This window comes from Alosa pseudoharengus, unplaced genomic scaffold, assembly GCF_046254945.1.
Source record: "Alosa pseudoharengus isolate Yale_2024_CS ecotype anadromous, Long Island Sound unplaced genomic scaffold, YU_APseudo_1.1 YU_APseudo_1.1_scf_7, whole genome shotgun sequence".
Taxonomy (NCBI): domain Eukaryota; kingdom Metazoa; phylum Chordata; class Actinopteri; order Clupeiformes; family Clupeidae; genus Alosa; species Alosa pseudoharengus.
This window is the reverse complement of record NW_027468859.1, coordinates 8,641,288-8,668,079: the sequence shown is the minus strand read 5'-3', so window position 1 is coordinate 8,668,079 and position 26,792 is coordinate 8,641,288. Positions and strand designations below refer to the sequence as shown.

General features: G+C 42.8%; 2 protein-coding genes across 2 annotated transcripts; both read right to left on the bottom strand.

The window, feature by feature from the left end:
• Window positions 1-721: 721 nt before the first annotated feature.
• On the bottom strand, window positions 722-3,550 carry snapc1a (small nuclear RNA activating complex, polypeptide 1a). The gene is made up of 4 exons (XM_076273192.1): window positions 3,541-3,550; window positions 3,330-3,468; window positions 2,986-3,145; window positions 722-2,659 (listed from the first exon to the last, which is right to left on the bottom strand). Exons 1-4 carry the CDS (start codon window positions 3,548-3,550, stop codon window positions 2,441-2,443), a joined length of 528 nt encoding a protein of 175 aa, XP_076129307.1. The 3' UTR covers window positions 722-2,440.
• Window positions 3,551-4,089: 539 nt separating this feature from the next.
• Window positions 4,090-26,673, bottom strand: hif1ab (hypoxia inducible factor 1 subunit alpha b). The gene is made up of 15 exons (XM_076271777.1): window positions 26,357-26,673; window positions 17,208-17,398; window positions 15,724-15,875; window positions 15,499-15,583; window positions 14,768-14,874; window positions 11,914-12,116; window positions 11,184-11,290; window positions 10,712-10,859; window positions 10,048-10,376; window positions 9,244-9,422; window positions 8,870-8,992; window positions 6,925-7,340; window positions 6,597-6,702; window positions 6,095-6,218; window positions 4,090-5,824 (listed from the first exon to the last, which is right to left on the bottom strand). Exons 1-15 carry the CDS (start codon window positions 26,386-26,388, stop codon window positions 5,664-5,666), a joined length of 2,463 nt encoding a protein of 820 aa, XP_076127892.1. The 5' UTR covers window positions 26,389-26,673; the 3' UTR covers window positions 4,090-5,663.
• Between the last annotated feature and the right edge of the window lie 119 nt (window positions 26,674-26,792).

Sequence of the window (26,792 nt, the reverse complement as noted above, 5' to 3'; positions counted from 1 at the left end):
CACACTCAACCACCACACAGCAGTAAGATATGCCAGCAATTGCTTTACTTGTAGGACTCTCTCCAAGGGCTCTGCAGGTCCGTCTTTTCAGGGAAAGGTGACGTCGCTTGCCGTTGGCATAAAACTCTGCGTAAGGGTCGGGTGAGGGGCTTGTTGCCCCACACACTACCTGACGGTGACGGCGGGACTTAGATGCCTGCAGGAGATATCAACACCCATTAAATCTATACCCATAAACGCAATTTAAAAAAAAATGTATGTTAAAGGTGACAAATTCCAAAACCAGGTACTCAGAAGAGTTAAAGAGCGTTTTATGGTGTTTTAAGCCCCCAACGTCATCTTCCAGGCAGTGCTGCATGGAAGGCACTAGGGTTAGGCAAGGGTCAGGGTTAAGGTTAGGCGCCTTGAAGTCAACAGTCGCAGCGCTGCCTTGAAGTCGGCGGTGGGGGCTTAAAACACCATCGAGCTTATAAAGCATTTTTATTTACTGTAGCATTGAAAAAAAAACACCAACGCATATAAACACTAAGCCTTCATCAGGCTGTCATTACCACATCCTGTCCTGGTGAAGGCACATTAACCTCTCTTACCGATTAAAACTAGTTTAGATTCAACCACTTGTAGGCCAAATTCTTCTTCATAGGTCATTACTAACAGTAATGCAGAAATCCAAGATTGAGTTTTGATGCCAGTATTTTTGCAGGCTTCTACAGCATGAACACAGTGGGGTGTTGGGCTGTCTCCTACCTGTGTGAGGAGGCCATATGACTTGGACTTGATGGAAGCAAGCAGCAGTGCTCGCTTTGAAGACTAAAATAAGGGGAAAGAACATACAAAGTCAATTTACAGGATTGTGGAGATGATATACAGGTTTTATCCGGATCAGATGCAACTTTCCGGGTTCTCATAATTAAAACACTATGATACAGTCAGAAAGTCTCACTTGTAACTAGCATAGTTTCCAATAAGAATAGGAATTACAGCTGGCATTTCCTTGCATTCACACACCAAGTTGCATACCATGGGGATTTGCTTAGAGTTGATACTTGACCCAAAGCTATGCGTTTCCTAATGTCCCACAGTGAGCAGAGCAAAAATCTGCATAAGAAAAGCTACACAAAAATCTGATAAATATCACCACACAGTCAGCTATGATGTTGGTTAAAACACTTATTTTCTAAGAAATACACAGATCTATCACCACTAGGCCTGCACAATGATTTAAGAGTTTGAGAGGAAACTAGAGGAGTTGTGTTCCTCGGAAGAAGTGATGTCAATCTGGAGGTCTGACTCGCCTCTTCCCTCTCTGAGACTTCTGCAGAATCATCGCAATCTTTGCTGGCCTAGTTACAGGAAAGAAGAAAGCAGCATCAGATTGTTGTTTAGAGATTAAGGACGGGCATTTTATGTGGACAATGTGCCGTGCAGGCAAAGTAAAAACAAGAGATGCCAAAATGCTACTGAATGAGAAAAATATCCATGACAGAGATAATGCACTAATAGCACAATTGTAGAACAATTCGGAATCACTGACTGCAGCTCACATTTCTGGAGAGCTCCCCCTGCTCTAGGCTCTGGGCGTAGTCCTGTATTCGCTTGACCACGTCCCGCTGAGTGGCATTCACAGTGGAGGTCAAGGACAAGGCCTCCTTCATTTTCTCATAGCGGTCCTGGATGTGCTTCATCTCCTGCATTCAATCACTCACAAGCTAATGTAAAGGCACAGGTAATAGAAAAGCTGCCATTCTCAGTCAACATTTCTGTAATCCACCCCTTTAAGGGATCACAAGGATCACCAGCCTACCCCCACCAACCACCATGCTAGCAGCACACCTAATTCAGCTAATTGACGTTTTTACCTGATTGTGTTTGGGAGAGTGTTAACAAATGTTTGTAGGCCTATGCAGTTGGCCTCCCAGTGGGTTGCATTGACAAAGACAATAAGGGTGTTTAAATAAGCTGACAGAGATGGTTTTGAATGAAGGACCTTACCCTGGTGGTATTTGACAAGAACAAGGTCTTCACTCGTTCAGGGCGCTCTGTGGGCAATTCTTGCTCTTGTTGCTTCGAGATGGGGCACCTCTTTTGGAAAGTCAACTGCAGGTTAAATAGATAATTAGGGTGACCACTGGACTTAGTTATTAGAAGAAACATAGGGAAACAAATAGTGTAAACATTGTATTGTAATTGTTCAATGTTACATAACCCTGGTGAGTATTACATATCCATATTACACATACATCCCCCCTCCCCTTAAAGTGCTTTGGGTATGTAGCTAAAACACTAAAATGTTTTGTTTTTGTTTTTAATGTCAATGTGGCCTTCACTGAATAAAAGGTTGTGTTCACCCCATTTTAAGAATGCACAAAAATCAAAATGAAAAGATGTCAACATTCCACAATGTTGGAGAATCCTTTTCACTTCAAAAGAGACATTTTGTTTATCTAATCAAGATGGTGTTAGAAGCATTTATGACCAGGAGGGAAAGGTTCAGCTTGAGATAACAAGCAGAACATACCGGAACAGGCATAGCACTGTATAAGAAGGCCTTCGAAGACATTAGCTTCCAGTATATGTAGATCACATCCAAGTGCTGTCCTTCCCACGCGTTCTGGATAAACTTCTGAATGTCACCCCAATCCTTCAGAGCTACACAGATCTTGACACACATACAAAAATACATGTTTAATCCTGGTCAGTGTGTGGCCCTTATTCTATTTTTTAAACTAAAAAAAGTGTGTAAAAGTATGTACATATGAAAACAAGAGAAGAGCATCACTCACTACAGTCAGCATGGTATTCCTGGAGGAGCAACATGCTAACAATTTCAAGGTCATGGGTCAAGGTCACCCAGGGAAACAACACTGATGAAAATGTATATCAATACTGCACTGCAAATCACAAAAGCTTCTGCTATATAAATAAATGGAATGTACATGTAAGGTGTAATGTATATGATGTGGTGTCCGACTCTATGGCAAGCACCTTTTCTCGAGGCCAGGCCAGCTGTGTGTTATACAGGCCATAAAGAAGGTAGAGTCCCCCCACCCTGATCTGGAAGTTGTAAGGAGGCAGAAGGTAATCATAGGCTGCCGTTAACGCTGATCTGGAGAAGTGCCTCTTATCAAAAGCTCGAGGTAGGCCACTACACAGACAGATGAGCAGATAAGAGTTAGGAAAATTAAGACTAGAGGTGATTTACAACAGGTGGGCTACATCAATTAGGCATTAGATATGTTTGAATACATTTCCAGCAATCCAGTTCAGTTTTATAGACTCTTCAGATAACTATTTTAGAACACCTGTGGATATTTGCAATGCCATCTTACTAGTTGATAGATGAGAAGTTCATGTCTCTCCAAATTGCAGAGAAATGCTCATATCGGACACTCTCTGTCTGCTTGAAACGTGCCAAGAGTTCCTCAAAGTCTTCTTTCAAAGGTGCCAAGTAGTGGTCGTTGTTCTTTACTAGGAAACACGATCAGGATATCAGTGGAGTTATTTAAATTGGATTATTTTTGGCTTATACCGTCATCTTACCCTCTGGCATGGTGTCAGACTCCTGTCGAGGTCTAACTTGCCAACACGTTCCGTTAGTACCCTTGGTTACCACCTGTTTCAGATTCAAGCCTTTAGGAGAGTCTAATTGTCATCAGGTGTGTGTTACTAGGATTAGAAATGTTCAGACCAGTTGGTTACTGGAGTTTGTATTCCCCCCTTTTTTAGGCCAGAGCATAGCATTTGGTTAGCTGCAGAAATGGGAATATTTTTTTCTTAAAGTTTAGCTCAATCAATATTCCAACCTATATCAAACTATGCATAAGCAATGGAGCCCAATGCGGTAGCTTTCTACTATCTGTTGTCTACAGCCCTTGTTCTGTGAAGAGGTAGTAAACCAATCAAGTGGCTCGGACCCATATGGTTGCACTTCCTCAAATTATTCCAGCCAATGAACATGTTACTTCTGGAACATGGAAAAAAGATGATATATGATGCTGAAATATATATTTTTTCAGAATTGAGGTATATAATATATCTATTATATTAACACCAGGAACATGACAAAAATAAAGTCACACCAACAACCAGTCTGGTCCACAATTGTCCTTTACTGATGATGCAATAAACGATACATTTAGTGTTAAGAGAATACGGGTGCAGAGATGAATTAAAACAAAGGCTTACAATATGATGCATCACAGAGGAAAACAGCATTTCTAAAATATGAAAAGACAAAATTATCTAGCTGCAGTTAACAACGCTAACATTGTTACTTACAAGATGATCTTGATGAGCACACAGTAGGAAAGAACTTGTCTTGATACATGCATTTTTATCTGCCCGAGAACTGTAATGAATAAGGTGAAAAGATGGTAGCGGAGTTGCCTTTTTGTACGATTGATATATATTCATACGCTGACAAAGTCTAACACATCAACAAACCTGTTACAATGCACCCTAATAAAGCATGATTTCAAAAAACAAAAACAAGCCTTCTTGACATCTATTACAAATAGAGTTGGGAATTCTAAACTATCCCCGAAATGTGTGTTTATGACACATTGCCTAACTCACCAACTGGGAAAAGGGGTATCGCCTTTTACCCTCTATGGTTTGGGGTGACTCTTGATTTCCCTTTAACAGTCAGTTTACATTGCCATTTTTTTGCCAAACCTAATTCTGCAATTTAATCTTTGAACGGTCCACTCGTGCATCTCTGTGAACTGGACCGCAATGATGGAAGAAGATTATGAATGGAAAGCGACATGGTAAAATGTTTTCTTTTTTTAAAAAACCTTAGAGTAGCATGTTGGCATACATTAAAAAAAAAAAAAAAACTCTTAACATTAAACTGCTACAGAAGAACACTGAAAAACATCAATGCCAACAAAGTAAAACGAGACAGACAGACAGAGAGAAAATATAAATTGTTCAAATCTTCCATTAAAAGTAATCATCCTTTACAATCCTTTTTTTTGTATATTGCATGGACTGCTGGTATCCTTTGCTTTTGTTTGTTTTTGTCTTTCTTTAAGAAAATAGATAATTGTGCGACTGTAGCAACACACTGCTTGAGAACAAGGGACATTGTTTTATTTTGGATGGGGGTTGGGGGTGGAGAGTGGGGAGGGGCATCTTTGGGGAGGTGGTCACCATGTGAGAGGTGTGTGCTCTGGACATGTGTTTTTTGAAAAAACTCGGTTAAGTTGGATGCCACTGTGTGACGCCATTAACACACATATACAAAAACACACACAAACACACCACATCCCTGACCCTTTGGGTCTCCACAATCAGGAGGCAATCGTGCCCTCTACATTCTGATTCCCTCTGGGAGACATGTGTGTGTGTGTGCGCGCATGGAGGGTAGGATTGGATGTGGGTTTGAGGGACATGGGAGAAGGGGTGGTAGGAATGGTGGGGATGGGTCTGAACAATTACAGAAGTAGCAAGTCATTTGCCAGGCGTGTAAGAAGAACTGTGTATAGAAAATATAAATAGAAAGATGGGAAGGAGGGAGGGGGGGTTGCTATCTGGGGCACAGTTCTAGGGCGGGTAGGAGGGTGGGAGTTGTGGAAGTGTCCTGTATTGCCAGGAGAGAGAGAGAGAGAGAGAGAGCGAGAGAGAGAAAGAGAGAGAGAGAGAGGGGGGCAGGAGAGCAATCAAATGACTTGATCAAGCGCCCGCAGCAACTCCTCTCCCTGGAGCAGGTGGTGGCGGTCCTGGATGGGCGCGTTGACCTCGCAGTCGTCACGTGTCAGCTGAGGCAGGCCATTTGCTACGCCCGCCTCCAGCGAGTTGCTTAGCAGACGACTCGCCACGTCTGAGAGAAAGAGAGAAGAAGAGACAGTGAGTCAGTTAGACCAGTCACTTTACTTTCCTCGAAATGTACAGAAATCACAGCAAAGTTTATTAAGGTATGAGGTTTGCTCTGTGTACGAGTCTGTTGGTACCACCAATCTAGTTGATGGCCATCAACTTATATCTGTGTGCATAACTATGACTGAGTTCACCTGGATAGGTCTAAAACAGCACCATACAGGTGAAGCAATTTGTTGTTGAATTGTTGTGCTTTTGTTTAAGTTTCACTCACCAGAGGGCAGAATGAGGATGGTCTTGTTCCCGCCGAGCACACTGGAGCCCTTCACCTCTAACACTTTGGCCCTCTTGCCAGACTCTGTCGTTAAGGCGCTGTCCACACTCTGCAGCAGAGCACCCTGGGAGAGAAGACAGGACAATGTCAGAAGGCTACGGAAGGGTGGTAGCTGTGGTGCTAGCAATAGCATTAAGACCACATTTGGGTCCAAGTGCTCACAGGGGCACGAGTTTTGAATCCAAACCACGGCCGTTTCATAGTCCCACTCCCACCCCACCTCTCTGTCCACTCTCTTCAGTCACTCTTCACTGTCCTACTTTGAAAAGCACTATTTCAAACCTGAGGAAACCGCTTATCTGTGTTTTTTTTATCACAAGCCTCACATCTTCAATACAATTTACATAAAAAAAGTAAATGTATGAGAGAGTGGTAGAAAGAAAAAGAGAGAGAGAGAGAGAGTGAGAGAGAGAGAGAGAGAGAGAGAGAGAGAGAGACTGACCAGTCCGACTGCCTGGGCCAGTGTGGTGGTCTCCAGCTTGCGCTTGCGTTGGTTGTTCTGCAGAGCCTGCATCTTTGGAGATAATGACTGGTCCACCGCTGACATTCTGAAACACACATGGCAAACAGTGAGCAAAGGGAAGATAGGAGGTGCCACAATTTGGAAACATTAACCATTTTCTAAACTTTAAACAATTAACAGTAAATAAAAATTGAATTTTAAACATAATTCAACTGAAAAAACAAATACATGAAAAAAGTCATAATTGACGAATAATCGATTAAGTCGATTAAATACCCTTGTCTGACAAACCATTATGTGCCGTTACCTGGAGGTGAGTTTGCTGGCCTCGAGCCGGTCTAGGAGGCTGCGCACCTGCACGTCTGAGGCAGAGTCCTGGAGATGCATTGCGCGCAGCGGGGATTTGGGGGTGCTTTGGCCCTCCACCAGCATGTGCAGGGGCGCGGGAGAGAGGGGCTCCTGCCTCCCCACCCTGACACCGGGAGAAGGGGCGGCGGTGGAGCAGGTGGAGTGGGAGGGGGAGGAGGAGGAGGAGGGAGAAGCAGAGAGCGAGGAGGTGTCGGAGGAGGTGTCGGAGGGCAGCGGCTGGAATATGGAGCTCATGTCGGCCATGGGGAGGTTGCCCACCGGGAGCGTCTCCAGGGGCGACGGGATGCGGAGCTGGAAGTCGTCGTCCATGGGGATGTAGGGAGCCCGCATCTCCAGGTCCAGATCACACATGTCCTGCAAGAGCACAGGGAGCATGTTAGAGGCCTGCCTCTCAACACTGACATATGGACATTAAAGTTAAAGGTATTTAGCAGATGCTTTATCCAAAGTGACACAGACTCAACAACAGAGAACCTGCGAGAAGGCCGTCGGTCGACCTGGGTTCAATTCCCAACCCGCAGTTGGGACACTTCTATGACTTTAACATGAAGTTAAAGATTAAAGCTCAAGTTGACTGGTTTTTCGCAGACGCTTTTATCCAAAGTGACACAGACTCGCAATGGTGGGTTGGGAATTGAACCCAAGTCGAACGACTGCCGTCACACAGCACTGAGACATGGGAGTAGCTTGGGGATCATGCAAAAGGTCATTGCGTTTTAACATTAGACGCTCCAGTGCAGGCTTGGAATTTCACCATTTTAGGGGCAAGGCCACTTGGCCTTCATTTGGGCATATTTGGTGGGGGGCACAAAGGCCACATGTCAGGGCACCAAGGCCAAAGTTACAGTATACAGGCTATAAAAATTATCAAAATTGTATTTAGCCTATTCACAGCAGTAGACCTGCATCACTGTATGAAACATTACAAAAACATAAAACATTACATAGGCTATTACATAGAACTGTAAATCATCTGATCATCTAATATTTACAGATATCTAGGCTATATTTAACATTTATTTTATATCTGGCCTGTTATGAAATCATGTATTGAATAATTTAAGCACAGCTCAGCTTTAAGAAACTCAAATAGCCTAGAATAGATGCATGCTTAGCATTTTGTGATCATTAAGGCATTTTGTGATCATTAAATTGAGAAAAAGCTCTTTCATGTGATGTGATACTTGTGGTTTCTATATGATGAGTAGGCTACTTCCCAAGTAGTTCAACTGAGAAAAATGGGTGAATCTGGACGCACTTTCTTTCTTGCCGTGCGCTGTCACTTTCACCACTGCGTAAAAGACCACATTAATTTGCGCTGTAAATCCTAAGATTATTTTGTCAAGCCATAGGCTAATAAAATACGCTATTAGTCAGACGCAAACCAGAATATTGAAAAAAAGGGGCACCAAGGCCACAGTGGCCTGTAAACCTCTGATTTTCAAAGGGGCATCACGGCCAACGCAAGGGGCAACGAGGGCCATGGCCGTCGTGGCCGCCGTGAAATTCCTACCCTGCTCCAGTGTCTCCACTGAGAACCATCTAAATGTTAACAACATGTCTGTTATTATGTAAGCCTATTATGTAAGGCTATTACAGTCAGAAAGAAAATGTTAGAAGATGGTAAAAGCATTAAGCATCATGAACCGAGTGCAATGAAGATTTTGAAGAGCAGTTCATCTAAACTTGTGTCAAGTGATGACTAATGCCATCTGCTAGACTATAGTGACATATCACTGTGACATTTTGCAATATTTAACCAATAAATGTGATAACACTGGATATACTGCAATGTAATTTAGATGAATATTAAGTGATTAGGAGTCAATAACAATGACTGAAATGACTAGAGAGACTGGTAGAATAGGCATGTTTGTACATACCTGAGTGCTGAATGGGGTTCTTGCTTCAGTGTCGATAGCAAACAGCTTCTCCACCATGTCCATGCTGAACTCAGCCCCGATGTCTGGGTCCACAGTGAAACAGTAATTCAAGGGACTACTGGGCTGGAGAAACATAAACAACACGAGTTTAAACCACATCTGTTCCCATCAACAGGAGTCAAACTAAACCAGATGTACATTACAATACAACTTTACTTTCAGTACTTTGGGCTGAATGGTGGATAGCGACCATTAGCAAATGGGGAATGTTCTCCACCTCATTAAATCTCATTAATGACCTCCTGCGATATTACGTAATTGAACAGTCTTACAAGCAGACTAAAGACTTCGGGGAGCTTGAGGGGGCCAAGTACCTCTGGGGAGCTGGTGTCCGGGCTGGTCGCCGTGGTGGCGGTGTCAGGGGTCAGGGGGCTGGCCAGTGACGGAGAGGACTCCAGGGAGGTCATGGGGGAGAGGGCCAGCTTCTCGCTGGTGGAGGGAAGCATCACGTCGTTGTACAGTGGCACCTCCTTCAGAAGCTGCAGGTCAGAGTCTGTGAGCAGAGGCACAGGCGGTCAAACAAAAGGACGACAAACAAACAACAACAACAACAACAACAACAACAACAAACAGATCAAGTGACACGTTGACTGTTGGAGGAGGAAGAGGGGAATGAAAAGTGACATTTCATGTTTGTTTTTTTTGCTTTGTGTTTTTTTTTATTTATCAAAAACTCAATATTTGATCGCCCACCGTCTTACCATAATATTATTCGCCTTATTCACCCCGAAGGACAGAACAAGCCTGAGGGGTTCAACTACTGGGCGCCTCACTGCTCTGTACCCAAATGTACCTCGTCCCACAGAAAGAAATCTTTCAGGGGTCAAACCTTCGACCATTTTCCTAAAGACCCATAACTTTGTCAAGAGTGGGTTAAAAACATAAGAATGAGATGAGTCCACCTTCCTGGTTTTTGTACTCCTCACCCGTTGTCAACAGCGTTCGAGTTTTCAAAATGTCTGCCAGGACATAGTTTTGAACAGCAGCAAAGTTACCTGTTGAACATGTCTACCAGCTACTGGTCATACTAAACATGTGATAAGAGCTATAGAGGACAGGTGATTTCTCTACAGGTGTCTTTAGTGGAGTGTGTGTGTGTGGGGTTTCTGGGTTCTGACCGGGTCCGGTGAAGTCCAGTGAGATGATGGTGTCTCCAGCGGCAGGCGCCAGCAGGGTGAGGTCCGAGCCGGACGCCTTCAGCTGCTCGTAGAGGCTATCGGAGTCGCCCTCCTCGCTGTGGCTGATGAAGAGCTTGGTGATGTTCAGCTCAGAGTTCTCCTTCTCCTTCTCGTCCTCCTTCAAGGTCTTTTTCATCACCATTTTCACCTCCAACTCCTCCTCCTCCTCCTCCTTGTCCATTTCCACCTTCTCCTTCTCCGCCTTCTCAGTCTTGGGCTCTGTGATGGTCTGCTGCAGGGACAGGAGCAGATCGCCTTCCACAATGCCACTGAGTGAGAGAGTGAGAGTGAGAGTGAGAGTGAGAGAGAGAGAGAGAAAGAGAGAGAGAGAGAGAGAGAGAGAGAGAGAGAGAGAGAGAAAGAAAAAGGAACATGAAAACACACATATAAAACAAAGATTTGATGGGAAGTGCTACCAGAGAAGGCAAATGAGAAAAATAAGTAAATATCAGTACACCATAACTATATCAAATTACTATGAATAATTTCATATGAAATATAACAATAATAAAAAAAAAAACTTCCAACACCACAATCATATTGACAAATTCAGTCCATTTTTGCCAAATCACTGAGATTGTTAGTGAGCGAGTGGCCTGCCTACCTCAGCACATAGTTGACGCACACAATACACTGGGGCTGGGAGTTTTTGGGGTTGTAGATGACCGTGGCCTGGGTCTCCACCCACACAAAGCCACCTTTCTTGGCCAGCATGCGGTACTGGCCAGTGGTGGCCTGGCCTTTGGCAAACACTGCATGCAAAAATAAAATGGCAAATGAGAATATATTACAATGCATTACCACCGGTTACCACAGTGTAACTCCTTTAAATGATGTTGATTCCTATCTTTATAGGTATCCTCATCTGTGATGGCCTGGTTGTAGTGTGTAATATTATTTTTATTTCATTTTATTATTAATATTACTTTGCTAATAACTATTGATTCATCCACATTTAGCAAACATATTTATTCCACTATAAATAGTGCAGAGCATCTTGGCACAATATTATTATGTCATAACCCAATACAATCTCTGCTGCTTTCACTACTGGATGTCTATGTCAATGTGCTTACAGTCGTGGTGTGTCTTGGTAAGGTGATCGGAGTCCAGGGCGTGATAGTACTCGTACACGGACTTGTTCAACAGGTCATCTGGCTCATAGCCCATCAGTTCTGTGATCCTAAAGACAGCACAGGACACAGGAGAATTTGTTATGGGAGCTTTCGCACCAGGCGCCAAGAATAGGATTGAGTGTCTGCCAGACATGATGTGCGTGTGTGTATTTTAAGACCTATTCAACTAATAACGCTGCAATCTGACAACAGTGAAAGGAAATGACTCAAGATGGCCGCTTCCTTGCTGCGGTATTTTCCCCCACCTCTAGGGGGCGCCAAGCTGCTGTCACCAGCAGGGCTAAGTACAATCTTTTCTCCTCTGCAAATTCTGTCATCTGATGTGGAAGAGAGAGTATGCACAGCAGAGAGGCACCGAGACAAGGAAGCCGAACGCCTTGGTTTTCTTTAGAAACTGCCTCGTGATGGGACTCAACAACGCACCAGTTATCTGATTTTTCCACCCAACAGGAGAGTATGACTGTAGAGAGCGATGAGGGCAGACGATAGACAGATGGCCTGCTTCCTCTGAACTTCCCCTGCTGTTCACTACATGCCTAAATGCATGTCTGAGACCACTGCCACTGGGTGTGTGGAGACTTTTAAATAGAGACTGTGTGGGTATGTGAGAAAGAGAAGGACCAGAGAAAAAGACACACACACACACACACACACACACGCACGCACGAACCTCTCGTCGCAGTAGGAATACTTCATGTCCAGGGTGTGGCGGCTGAGGAAGGTCTTGCTGTCCAGCGGCACCTCAATGTTGGACGGGTGGGGAATGGGCTCGCAGATCAGCACCAGGTAGGTGAGTGGGGGCTCCTTGTAGCCACAGTCGGTGGACACCTCCTCACACTCCTGGACGCGCACATGACCCATGCAGTGGAGCACCTGCCAGAGAAGGGAGGGGGGGGGGATGCAAAGGTCATCAAAAGGTGACAGCACAGACCATTGGCCAATGTCAAAATCCCAGATATCACAAGATTCACGCCACTGATCTCAAAAGAACTCTGGGTCAAGTATCTTAGGCTATCTACACTATTACGTTTTTGATTTCAATACGTTCTCCAACCACATGCACGTTTGCAATGTCCTAATATTGTCTGCAGGGGACACTTAGGCAGAAGGGGGGGAGGGCATCTGAAGCACAGATCACATGACCATTCACACAAAATCACATGACCTTTCACACAATTTTTAGCATTGTTGCCAAATAGGCGACTGATCAATTCCCCATTAAAAATAAACACTCGTGTTACAGCCTATAATAATGTATGTGATATGCTTCATAATCAGTAACCATACATCGGTGTGCCATGTTGCTTGGTTTGACCTTTGGTGTGCTTTAGCCCAAAAAAGGTTGAGAACAGGCTTGGAATTTCCTAATTTTAGGGGCAAAGCCACTTGGCCTTTGGTTGGGCATATTTGGCTGGGGGCACAAAGGCCACACGTCAGGGCACCAAAGCCAAAGTAAACATAACCTACAGTAGGCTACATATAAATGACCAAAGTTGGATTTAGCCTATTCACAGCAGTAGACTTGTATCACTGAATGAAACATTACAAAAAAATGACATATTCGCCTACATAGCATTGTAAATCGTCTGATTTGAATATTTACAGATATCTAGGCTATATTTAACATTTATTTTGTATTTGGCCTGTTATGAAATCATTTAAGTATTTTGTATTTGACCTGTATTAAATCATTTAAGCACATTGTAAACATTGTAAAAGCCCAAAGTTGGACACATGCATGTAGAAATTTGCTGCAAAACCGGATTATTTTGGAACAGCTAATTGTACAGGGGAATGCTTTACACCTTTGTGTTGGGAAGAATATACCGTTTATTCTAGCAACTAGTGGCTGACATCATTTAAAAGCTGAGAAAAAGCTTTTTCATGTGATGTGGTACATGGGATATAGCGTTAGGCAAGGCTATGCGAGATATATTGTCATAACATTTACGCTATGCCAGGGTAGTGTTTAAAGAATTCCTCACATTAATGTGAGAGAATCCGATAAATTAACGTTAACGTTTTCAACAACACATTATGGAAAACATTACTTCACTTCACTGCCTCAACATAAAGGAATGGATCCATGGCAGCTTGCATTAGGGCTATTGTTTTCCAAAGCTGCCTAATATCTAAATTTCTTGCCTTGCCTTCTGGCTGCTCAATGTTGGATTCTTTTGACAGGCCGTAGGCTACAATTTAAAATCGCTGTATCAGTCGGATACAAAGCAGTACATGGAAAGAAGGGGGAAGTCGTCATGCAGGGCACCAAGGCCACAGTGCCCACAGCGGCCATGGCCATTATTTGTACTTAGGAATATAGGTTGAGAACCTCTATTCCTTAGTACAAAACAGTTATCACATATGCAGATGGTGGCAAACTCGGATCATGATCAGCAATGCATCCTGAGAATGGCTTTGGGGCCCTGAGGGTACCGAGTGAAACAATAGCGCCTGGCCGGACACTGCCACCGGCACGGAATCCCAACACTCTCGGGGGTGGTCCGTCTGTTCCTCTTATTATGACTGAAAACAATTCAAGTCAGACATCTCAAGGGGGATCCGCGGTATCGGAGGAACTGACCCTCCGCCAACCGCCACCTCATCCACCCTTTTCATTCTTCTGATCTCTGTCGGAGGGCTGTCTGCAGTTTGTTTGCAGTGTTAAGTCAGGGAATGTCTTCCACATGGTGCGCTTTGTTTAAACGGACTGGGTAGGGTCTTTAGAATCAATAGGGGCAAACTATTGACTGACACACACACACACACACACACACACACACACACACGCCTCCAAAGAGTAGGACAGAGGGCAGAGGACAGAGAGTGGGAGGGAGAGAAAAAAGGGAGGGGGAGCAGTGACGTAATTCCAGGTATGCGCTGAGATTAAACCCAGATAATCCTGCTCTGCCCCCCACTTCCACGATCCTGTCCTGTCCTGTCCTGTCCGATCCCAACAATGCATGATAGCGGGAGATTTCTTTGGCTCTTGGTCAAGAGGATTAACTGTACCATTCCACTCAGGTGCTCACCTGGCCCGAGCCAAGAAGACTGCAGCTCATTTACACTTTCCAATGGCACCTACACTCACTACACCACACTATCAGTTCCAACAAACTACAAAACATTCTCAAAATTCTACAAGTGGTTGTTAGGTAGAATGGGAGAAATAAACAAAACACCTTCTTAATGGTTTTAACACACCAGTCCAAATTCCCAAAACAACTAAATGTTAGATGTTGAGGATGTAATGTGTGTGTTAGCATTTGTCGGGGTAGTGTGAATTAGCCTTAAGGGTACTCATCTGGGAACCATTTGGACCTGATTAGGAGCCTGGCTAACACCAGGCCAACTCTCAGTTGAGAATTGCGTTGAGTTCCTCAGTCTCTTAGAGCCCACCCCATACCAAATAAGCGGTTTTGTAGATTTTGTAGATTTGGAAATCCGTTTCATTTGGAGAGTGTCCAGACTGATATGCAAGAGCACATTCGTTGTGCGCTGAGGTTCTCAGGCTAAACTCTTACCTTCCAGGTGGAAGACTTGATGTTGACTGTGCGGCCTCTGCTGGTAAGCGTGCACTTCATGCGCAGGAAGAAGCTCCGGTCTGTATTTTGCTCTTTCCCCTTCTTGCCTGGTGATGAAAGGAGTGTGAGAAAGAGAGAGAGAGAGAGAGAGAGAGAGAGAGAGAGATGGGTCACTTCCAACACCACACGTCCTATCAGGCCCATTGAATCAGCCTGAGAGTATCTAATGCAGTGTTTTTCAACCACTGTGCCGGGGCACACTTGTGTGCCGTGAGAGATCATCAGGTGTGCCGCAGAAAATTACCCAAATGTCACTTACTGGTCCAGAAAAGCAACTGTTCAAAGAATGTATAACCACATGCTCTCATTGATTGTATGATTGCACTATTTGTGGTATGCAGGCATTGTACAACGGGGGCCCCATATCCAGTATTCACAGAATCATCATGTATCCAGTTCATAACAACAATTAAATTAGATATAGTCACCTACAAATGAAACAGAGGGCACTTGTTTTATTGAGCAGGTCTTGCATAGAAGCCATAATAAGGCCATATCTGTGTATTATTTGAAATTGTAGGGTATGGTATGTTTATTTTTTCTTCACACAGGATGTTAGTGTGCCATGGGACATTTTAAGTGTCAAAAGTGTGCCATGGCACAAAAAAGGTTGAAAAACACTGATCTAATGATCTTCAGGGTCATCTGGGTGGGTGGGATAATGGACTCACCTGTTCTGTGGACCAACATCTCTCTCATCTCCTCGTGATCACAAGGGTGTGCAAAGTCAAAGATGCTGTGCCCCGTCAGATCAAACTGTAAAACAGAAAGAGAAAAATAAATTTGAGGGGAAAGCATTTAATGATGGAGCATGAAGACATACAGTACACTAAATGAAGATTCAGTCAGGGTGAAGACGGGCACACCTTCAGTTCATAGGAGGACCACCTATTTACCTGCGTGAGTCCCATGCTCTTGCTGACGTTGTCCGAGAGATAGACCATGTCTCCGTCCTCAGAGAGCACCATCAGAAAGCCCTCCAGAGCCTTCAGGTAGAACCCGTTGAGTTGGCTGTCCAACTCGGACTCCTCTTCCTCCACATCTGCGCCTGGCAAATAACAGAATAGAGACGGAGTGTCAGTTTCAACATCAAGAGCATCTGGGTAAACACTGGGTTGAACCCCAGGGATCAGAATAGCCGCCTTGCTGTTTATGCTTATAAACACGGCCCCCTCCTTGGACAAACAAAGGAATGGATGGCAGGATGTTCCTGTTTTGAATACTTTTTTTTTATTTTTTTTAGGGACTTCCTTAAACCGCCAGGTGCCATCAGTATTTGATATTTTGTCTAAAATCATGCAGCCCTATTACCAAAACATCACCAAAGTAACCATGACACCAAAACACATGGTCGCTTCACCAGAAACCATACTTCCTGTTAGACTGTCTGCAACTGCTAGACTGCTTTCAGTAAAGTCGACCAGAAAGGTTTGTGTACCTAGCAACGAGTAAGCTGTGCAGAGAAGTTAAAGGTACACTATGCAAGTTTTTTTTCACCTCAATATAACCTTTACAAAGTCAATTTGATGGTAAACAAACTTGTAATAGGGGAATCGTTCACCTAGCATAGCCATACAGTATTTGGAGTTTGCACGGGTTCCTGTGAATATCTGGCAATTAAAGCCTTTTGTATCAAGTCTGTTTGCTGCACTGCTGCATGGACCTTGTAGTTCTGAAACGCTGTGATAACACCCAGACTCCTCAGACAGAACTACAAGCGGAATGAATGAATAAATGAATGACCACATTTCTCGGGGGGAAAGGCGATGGTAGAACCAATGAATGAACGACCATATAAATTTAAGACGTGACTAAAAGTTGTTTATGACCTTGTATGGAAAATCCGTAAGTTAATATGACTTATTAAGACCTAAAATTATTTTTAAAGGAACCCCTGGGTTAAAGCAAAAATTAGGGTGCACTAGGGTTTTTTCTTTCAGCAACATGAACTAGCCCTGATGGCAAATTTACATGAAGAATCAAGAAAGATTTGTTAAGTATTGCATAGGGCTTTCTTGAGGCAAATTATTGTTTTGATGGTTTGTTTTCAAATGTTTTCTATGTTATCACCTCCACCAGTCCTTCTGCTGGTATCGCTTGTGACATTAACAACAAGCAGAATATGCTTGCTCACCTACAATTGCATAGACATTGGGACAGCTGGGACCAGCACCAACAATTGGCATTAAGAGCATGGAGGCAATGGATGCAACTTGATTGGCTGCTGAGATTGAAAAATCTTTTGCCGGGATCAAGGACCTTCTATCATTGATCTAAAGAATGCCAAACCATTATCTTCAATGAACAAAACTGCATGGAGCGATACCTTTTTATTATGTCTAGGATTGAAGTGTGGTGGGGTGATACGCTATGCACTGACCAGCATTAAGCAGCTTCCTCATACGCAGGTAGCTGATGGTGAGCCTCATGATGGAGGCCTTGTCCAGGTGGGAGGTCACATTGTGGGGCAGGGGCAGCTGGTGGGCCAGCTCGTAGAACACCTCCGACTCTTTGCCCCTGCGGGAGCGGGCGGCATCGCGGGACTTCTCCTTCCTGCGCTCCGAGCTCACCCTAGAGAGAGAGAGGGAGAGAGAAAGAAAGAGAGAGGGGGGGGGGGGTGTAAGGGGGCAAATTCACTTTATTTTAATCAGCTGAACAGAAAACACAAACCATAAATGCCAAACGAAAGAAGAAAAAACTAAACAAACAATAAAGACTACAGGACAGAAGAAGAAACTGAACAACAGAACTTCTAAACTAAAACACCAACTTCACTCTAGAAGGTCAGCTAAGTTCCTCTCTCCCTCTCTGCCTTTTAATCGGGGCGTGTACTGCCATTACACACATAACATAGCAGACTTGTTGGCTGCGGCCCAGGGACCAGAGTAACGAGTGACCTCGACGCTATTGGCTCCAGGCAGAGGGAGTGGCACGGCACAGTGACAGGACAGCGCTCAGTTCCACTCGCTGGGCTGCCGCCAACGGCACAGAGTGGAGTGCGCGCCAGCCAAAGCTGCTTTTGACTCCCAGCGTGTCAAAAATAACATGGAGCGCGTCCTAACACTGAGAAGTGAGCTTTCTCTGTGTGTGTGTGTGTGTGTGTGTGTGTGCAAGAAGATGTGTGAATGACTCCTCCTCAATGTTGTACTTCTATGGTAAAACCAACTGTCGAATTGACAGAAATCAACCCATCTATATAAACAGCAACACCACTGTTCAACAATGTATTCCCAGTTGGTACAAATGACAACATGATGACAAGGCCTTGCATCATTGTGACAATGACAGACAGACGGAAAGACTTGGAAGCTTTTAGGAAGACCAGCAAATAAAAAAAAAAATGCCACCAGCCATGTATTTAAAAAGCGGTCTTGAGTCCAAAAGGTGACCAATTCAATATGGTCATAAAACAACCTCAAATGACAGCTTCAGTATGTCAAGCAGTTAACCCAAGTTACCTATTGGACAATATTAGCTTACTGGTCAGTGGCTTTATTCCTTTATTCTGCCAGTTTTCAAATCCTCCATTTCGCAACACCCACGGCCAGTTTCCCCTAGATGAATTAACTAGTCCACCAGTACACTAAAGGTTTTTTTTTTTAAAAGGGGATCTTCACTGAAGTTTGTTTGTAGTCTAAGACTAGGCTTAGGCTTAATCCATGTAGAGGAAAGTGGTCCACAGTGTTCAGAGCTGCCTGCACAGCCTTGATCTTGACTCAGTAGGTTGGGGTGGGGTTGAGAGCGACACTCACTTGAGGACTCGCAGCTTTAACCACCATGTCACAGCATAGAGCAGTGAGCAACAGATCTCTGATCTCAGAGAGTGGTCCAATACCAGAGGATTTAACTCTCGACCTAACAACTCGACCTAATCTTCACAAGTTTCTAAATATCATACACGCATTCTCAACACTGCCACTTCCCAGTGTGACACATTTAAACAACATTATGAAACACGCTCGCACGTTTGATAGTATACACATGTTCTCACATTCTGGTCACTACACATGATGCCAAATTAGATCTCGTTTTTTTTTTTAAAAGGCATTTGCCATTTCAGCCGCATGGAAAAAAAAACAAACTATTCTTTGACTGCAACAGGTCAGCAATGTAAACCTTAGGGGCTGACCATGCATGGCTGATGAAACATCTGTGCAACTAAACACTGTCTACAAAACCTCAATTATGTTCCATTTCCAGCACAACTGCTCATGTTCCAACCAGTCATTCGGGCCACAGAAGTTTTGAATTCTGTTACCACATTTGTCAAGATCTAAGATATTCAATATTTGCTTTATATTATGGGATCTTGTTGACCATCTTTTGTCCCATAAAACATGATTAGCCTCATCAGTTAGGCCTAAATCTTTTAAGTGCTGCTTTGAACTTCTACCATCTGTTTATGAAAGACACACTTGTGTGAACTAAGCAAATAAGACAATAACACACAGAATGGACTTACAAGTCACTGAGTTCATTTGCAAACCAGACAAATGCCACACGCTTTTCTCTTGAGGTTACTACAAAGGCTGTCTAAAAATGGAAAGGTATCCTTTAACACCCATTGTTTACCTACAGCTTTTTACCAGAAGTCAAGTCATTTGTATAGTCCGACCAGGAAACTGGCAAACTATGTCCTCACGTGCCTACTGGGAACATGAGAATAAATTGCATCATAAAAAGAAACATTGTCCCAGCCTAACTCTTTATTTATTATGACTGCAACATCAATTGGTATAAGGGGAACAGTATACTGCAGCCATTCTGAGAACCCATGAGAACTTGCTGCTCGCCTATTTGGTGGCTTCTATTATCTGGTGGAACTATTGTCATTTCGCTGATGGTCTTACTCAGCGTAACTTACAATTAACTAATTGCCCTTGTAATTACAGTCCCCTTTGAGCACCTCAGGTTAAATGTCTTTCTTAGGGGCACAATGGTAGCAGCCACTGGAAGCAACGTAACCACCCTCTAGTTTTTTTTTATTTGGAAGCCACCACTGGACCACAATCACAAAGAAAAGGTCTCATTCATTTTGTCCTTTAAGCATGTAAATTGCTCCAATAAGAGTAGTAAACTATAAACTACAAAAAGGTCTTTTTTTATTGCTGTCAATAAACTATGCCAAGACTACTCTTTGAAAGCATCTTAAGAGAAATTCATCCAAATTTGGACTTTTTGTCTTTCCACAGCATCATAATCAAGCGAAAAGTGTCTATTACAGTCATTTCCTGTGCAGCTGACTTTGATGCAAATCCACATGCAGACTGTAGTTGTACATGGCTGTCAATCCCCAGCTGTATTTTGAAATGTGAGGATTTTCGACAATTACAAAATGACGAACCAAATGGTGTCAATATGAGGGCAATAGGGCAATAGGTCACACTACCGACCCAACTTCAACTCAGCTCTTTCTCAATGCACATATTCTACTCCACTGATATCTACATAAGGCAGACCAAGTCATCTTCATCCCCTACTCTTGTAACCACCTCGTGGCACTTCAGTGAACTTCTTTACCAGATGTATATTCATGCAGCAAGTCGCACCAGAGGATAGCAACTCCTCTTGGACAAAAAAATATATAATTAACATACAAAAGACATGTTGATTTATCCTTTACAACATTAGGAAGATCTTATGTGACACAAGATTCCACACAACTTCTTGTACAGGCCATGGTCATCTCCAAGCTGGATTATTGTAATTCTCTGTTAGCTGGCCTACCTGCTTGTGTAGTAAGATCGTTACAACTGATTCAGAATGCTGCCGCACGCCTGGTATTCAATCAACCAAAGAGGACACGTGTAACTCCTCTCCTACTTACTCTCCACTGGCTCCCTATATTAGCCATTTAAATCTCTCACTTTGGCCTATAACACTGACTGGATCTGCTCCCTGCTATCTTAATTCAATGATCAAGATATATATCCCCAACCACCCACTGCAGTCTTCTGATGAGTGTATGTTGTGTCGACCAACCATAAACGCTAGGTCAAATTCAAGACTCTTTGTGGATCAGTGGATCCTTGTTGGTGTTGTCCAGTGCTCTCCGTTCTTGTGATAGATTTGGGTCTTTCAAGAGGGGTCTAAAGGCATATCTGTTCAACATACACTTGGTTCATTAAGCGTTTTTTTATGCATTATGGTTTGTATATTATAGTATTTATTTATTTTCATTAGGCTATTGATTGAATTGACATTGTTATATATTATTTCTTAATTTTCCTTAATTTGTTTACTGTTAAATTTAACTTTATATTGTTGTTATTTGTATGTCGCTTTGGACAAAAGCGTCTGCTAAACACCATAACCATAAGTTACTTTGGATAAACGCATCTGCTAAATAATTAATTTTAACGTATTTAGGCTAGCCCGTTTCACAGTTTCCAGGTGTCCTTGTCTGTTGAACTGAGGTTAATGATACCTTGGCAGGGTAAAGGGTCTTCCTTCTTAGTGTTCCTATCCTTCATGTAGACTGTACTGTGGAAGAGTAACTTACTGTTTACATCTTCAAACCTAAACCTCAGCTAACTTGGCAAAGAAGTTTTGAAATAGCGCTGTATTTTGCTTGTTGACCGTATAGAAAAAGCAATGGAGGAAATTGGTTTCACAGTCTTGCCACAACAAAGCTCTGTGGTTTTCAGATGGCTAGTATCAACCTAGCTCTAAGGCCAACCATCAGAGTCAAACCTGCCTCAACTTAGACTAGTCAACAAGTGTGTGTGGCAATCAAATGTGATCCCTTACTACTACGGTCATTTTAGACATCACCACTCCTCCGCAGACAACCCAACCCCCCCGTTGGCTGTTAGCCAACACTCCGATGGCCAATCCCCAGCCTGGACTGCTTCCTAGGACTTTCAGGCAGCCCAGATCTGGATGCAGTGCATTGCATAACATAAGCATGCGCAAGGGTTGTGCATGTGCAAAGAGAAAGAGAGAGAGAGTGTGTGTGTGCAAGCTAGAGAGAGACAGAAGGAAAATAATCAAAAGATCATGGCCAGTAAGCACTCAAGCTACAGATTAACCCAAAACAAAAACACCGTAGACATACAAGTTGCAAAACTGACCTTAATAGGATATCTTCAAACAAATAAGTTGTAATAGCCTAGGTATGAATAATTTACAATAACCTAGGTATAAATTCAGAGCAATGTCAGGATGTGATGTGACAATGAGCTTATATATAAGAATATAAAGGTCGATAGTTTTTCTTGAAGTTCAATCAGATCAAGTCTAACCTCGAAACAAAGGACTGGAACAACCAATGATGGTCCACGGGGGAAAAAACAGAGATGGAAATGTTTCAAGGAAGTAAAAGACAGATGCGAAGTCAGAAAGTGTTGATTGTGCCAGCATTTTTCTGGTCGGATATCTTGCCACATGCAAAGACAGGAAGTCTGTCTGACGTCAATGAAATGCAGTGAGTCAGATATGAAGATAGCTAGGGGAAGCTAGAGAGTTTTGATCTGTGATCTCTGGAGTTGTCCATTTCATCCCCTTACTTGACCCAATTTAAAAACAAAATTACATTACCTTAACCCAGGGGTTTCCAACCTTCCAACCTTTGGCAGGTGACCCTATTTTGAGGTCACAAAATGTTGGCAACCCCAATCATGTTGAGAGAGAGCACATCTCATCTCTGCTGCATTTTCCCCATTTATTTGACTAACTGGTTATTTTGCTACTTTGCTTGGAACATTGATCAAGCATTATTACCCATAATGATCTCACGTGGGATGTCTACGTTTATTTTTACATAGCTAGATTGTAACGAAAGATCTGATTAGTTACTTAACTTAAATATCATGGGAGTTTTCATACATTTTTATGTACTGGTCAATTGTAAGACACCCAATATCTCAACCAACCCCACTCTTGAATTTCCCCTAGGGATCAATAAAGTATCTATCTATCTATCTATCTATCTATCTAACTATCCGGGGTCCTGACCCCAGGTTGGGAAACGATGTCTTAACCCTTGGTCATCTTGTGTATTACAGTTTTTCTCGATTGCTTTGACCTGCTTAAAGAAACTGGGATCTACTTGGTCTTCATTAACACCTTATTTGCACAGCTGAAGTCATCTCTTGTGAATGTGTTCACAGATTTCCATTGGGTTCACACATTTCTCACACACCGTTTTGCAAAACAGTTAACACAGATGTCATTCAAATACCCCAAACTCTATTGGCTTCCCCGTGATAAACAAAAGGAAAACATCTTTTCACAGGTGGTAGAGATTCCTGGCATAAGTCTGAATCTCTGATACACCTGCGTGAAACTACTTTGCACAATTCTTCCATCAGCAATCATTCATTATCCATAAGAGATGCCATGCCTGATCTGTGTTGCTATTTACAAGTATGGATCTAAGTTGAACAAGCACGGTTTCGTCTAAGAAAGGGCCGTAAGGGCTTGAAACGTTACCAATAAAACAATTACTTAAATGGGAGCTCTCCGGTGTGCGGATCTTCAAGTATGGGTCTAAGGCACATTTTGAGAAAGTATTGTATTGCCTATTTGGTGAAGTAAACAGTACAAAAGGTGTTTACTGTAGGTCTATTTCAATGAAAAATTACAAGTTGTAGTTTAATGAAATGTATCTGTCTAGGTGCTGACTGCTAGCCTGACGAGCCAGACCCACATTAAAATGTAGGGTCTGGGCACTCACCGTTGGCAGTGCTCAGTCCGAGGGGCAGGATAATCGGTTGTCTTTCAAATTCCCTCTGCACGCAATAGGACAGCGGTATGAGTCCCTTGCGTTTTCCCACCAGCGGAGCTAGTTGGCTAGTTCAAACTTTTGCCAACTTAAAAAAGCTTAACTCGTGTCACGCTGTTCGCCAACAGCAACATCCATCTTTGTTTTCAAGTAACAGGGAATTCAAGCCAACACCGTTGCAACTCTGCCATCAATCATTATGTTAAGCCTGCCTAACGTCTTTATACACGATTTGATTGGCCTGATAGAAGTTTAATTTTTCCAGGTCACAAGCCAACGGAGAGTTGCTAGACTAGCCATGGCAGCAAATGTAATTTGCAGATCACAAGCCAACGGAGAGTTGCTAGACTAGCCCTGGCAGCAAATTATATTTGCTGCCGCTAGGGTGCGTCTAGATTTCTAGGCTAGCTGACTGTAGGTCTTACATGTCAATGACAGTTACATCTTGGGAGAAATTAATACAATTATTTTTTATTCAGTACATTTTGTCTTGTCACAGTTTTGTCACAGTCACAAACAAACAATATACAGCGGGGAAAATTAGTATTGAACACGTCAACCTTTTTTTCAGTAAGTATTCTTCCAGTGAGGCTATTCACATGAAATTTTCACCGGACATTAGTATTAACTTAGGTAATCCACACATATATAAAAATCCAAACATTAATGTCTAAAAGTAGTGTTATGAGTAAAAAAGTGGAATAGCACAGGGAAAAAGTATTAAACACGCTAAAAAAAAAGCAGTACACAAACGCAAAGAATGGCAAGGAACAAACTGGAATCTATAGGAGGGATAAGAAATTATCCCTCCTATCTGTACAAATTGATATAAGCTGGGTTAGTACACTGGTGGGCTATAAAAAGGTTTTTGTTAGCAAGGTGTCACACAAGAAACATTTCATGATGGGTAAAAGCAAAGAGCCCTCCCAAGATCTTTGCAACCTTATTGTTGCAAAACATATTAATGGAACTGGTTAGAGATGCACTTCAAAACTTCAGGAACATCACTACATCATCAACTAACCATGCACAGGATCTCCTTGCAAGATTTCTGACCAGGAAGTCAGAAGGATAGTCAGAAGAGTAGCCCAAGAGCCAAGGACCACTCTGAGAATTCTCCGGAAAGATTTGGAGGCAGCAGGTACAATTGTTACAGAGAAAATCATAGGTAATGCACTCCACCGCCATGGCCTCTATGCACGCTCATCCCGAACTTCCTTGAACAATCCTATGAAATACTGAGAGAATGTATTCTGGTTAAAAATGTAACTTTTCGGATGTCATACTACACACCATATTTGGAGGAGAAATGGCACTGTGAATCACCCTAAAAATACCCTACCAACAGTGAGGTTTGGAGGTGGTGGCATCATGGTGTGGGCTGTTTTTCATCTCATGGTACTAGCAGACTTCATACAGTTGAAGGAATGATGAATGGAGTCATTTTGTTCTGGGAGAATCTTTACATCCACCAGGATGATGATGATGAGACATGGCTAGACTTTCCAGCAGGACAATGATCCAAAGCATTCAGAAAAGGAAACTCTCAAATGGTTTCAGAGAAAGAAAGTCAAGGCCCTCACTTCAATTCAATTGAACAGTTTTGGAAGTTAACTAAAGATCAGGATTCAGGAACAGGGACCCCTGAAATCTTCAATATTAAAGGACTTCCTGTTTAAAAGAATGGGCCAAACTCACACCAGAATAATGTGACTGATTAGTTTCATCATACAGGAAATGCCTTGAGGCTGTCATTATGAATAAAGGCTTTTCCACAAAGTATTTAAGAAATTTCAGCAGGCGTGTTCAATACTTTTTTCCTGTGTCATTCCACTTTATTGAACATAACTCTACCTATGGACTTTAATGTTTGGATTTTTTAATATGGGTGGATTATCTGAATTAATACTAATGTCTGGTGAAAATTTCATGCAAATAGCCTCATTGGAAGTATACTTACTGAAAAAAATGTTGACGTGTTCAATACTTATTTTCCCCGCTGTACAATAACATTTAGTTCTAGCATAACGTCACAATCCGCGGCCATGATAATTGTAGACATACTGTCATACACCTGTAGTGTGATGTGTTGCACAAAAAAAATACGAACGTCAAAGCAACCAGGTTACACTTGAACATACATCTCCATCTAAGTGACTTGTTTGCAAAGCTGTCAAGTGACAGACAGAGTGACAATAACTGAATGTTAACATATATTTCATCCACTGTGGTATGAGACAACGGCATGTTGCGCACCACGTTGACAGGGGGCGAATTTAGCTTTGCCAGCTATCAAAAAGGGTGTCCAAGCCAGAAAGTGTTTCCGAGCTAGGACTACCTGGCTAAGTTAGGCTACTCATGGTTAGCAGCAAAGACAAAATCGAAAGTTAAGTAATCTACCCTATCTCTATTCAATCAAGATTTCCACGGTCAGGTAAACATTGGGCTGACAAGATGTTCAAACCTCTTCTGACAGTTGTAGCTGCTAGGTAACGTTAGCTAGCTGCTACAACTTAGAAGCTAACGATAGCTCACCGTTATTCTTGCTACCTAAAACTTGTTGTAAAACTTGATGTAGCAAGCAGCATGAGACCGTTAGTTAACATTTAAGCGATATGCGACTGCTTGGCCACCAACAAACGATTAACGTTAAGCTGTGCAGGTACGTTAACTTGGCTAACATTAGCCGACTTCAAAATGGCGACTTAGCTTGAATCCCAGCTACCACCACACATTAGCCACTACAAAATGAGTGAAGTTGTTCAGTCAAAATTATGAGTAATAAGACTCAAAGAGTAACGTACCTTTTCTTTTCAGTGCCAACACCAACATCCATGCCGGGCTGGAACCTATCTATGAGTATGGTTTTCCCAGACCACCGCGGTGAAACGGCAACACCTAGCTCTATTATTCCTAAAGGACGTGGCTGTCCTGCAAATCTGATGTGAATATCCCAGAAAACTTGACTATAATTCCAGATTAATGTTAGAGATAGAAACTCTATTAATGTCTACTTATGCAAGGGGATCCAAACGCCGTTCAGACGAAGGTCACAACATTAGTCTTCCACGACACAGTGTCTTCAGCACAAAGAGTTGCGTCTCTGTCCGTGAGTTGAATCTGCACTGACTGTAGGCTGAGCGAAATTGTGCTCGCTACCGACCGAGCCTCGGGAGCGCGCAATCACATGCCTTGTTGATAACGAATACCTACGTCACACCAGTGAAGTTTAACTCTTTA

Excerpts from the sequence above, each read along its gene's own strand:
- hif1ab (XM_076271777.1), bottom strand. The coding sequence starts at position 26,388 with ATGGATGTTGGTGTTGGCACTGAAAAGAAAAG. Across the intron at positions 7,341-8,869 it reads GAACCCCATTCAGCACTCAG|GACATGTGTGATCTGGACCT; the intron begins GTATGTACAAAC and ends GTGCTCTTGCAG. Across the intron at positions 6,219-6,596 it reads TGGCCCAGGCAGTCGGACTG|GGTGCTCTGCTGCAGAGTGT; the intron begins GTCAGTCTCTCT and ends CTTCTCTCCCAG.
- snapc1a (XM_076273192.1), bottom strand. Across the intron at positions 3,146-3,329 it reads AACTTCTCATCTATCAACTA|TGGCCTACCTCGAGCTTTTG; the intron begins GTAAGATGGCAT and ends CTGTCTGTGTAG. Across the intron at positions 2,660-2,985 it reads TGGCCTGGCCTCGAGAAAAG|ATCTGTGTAGCTCTGAAGGA; the intron begins GTGCTTGCCATA and ends ATGTGTGTCAAG.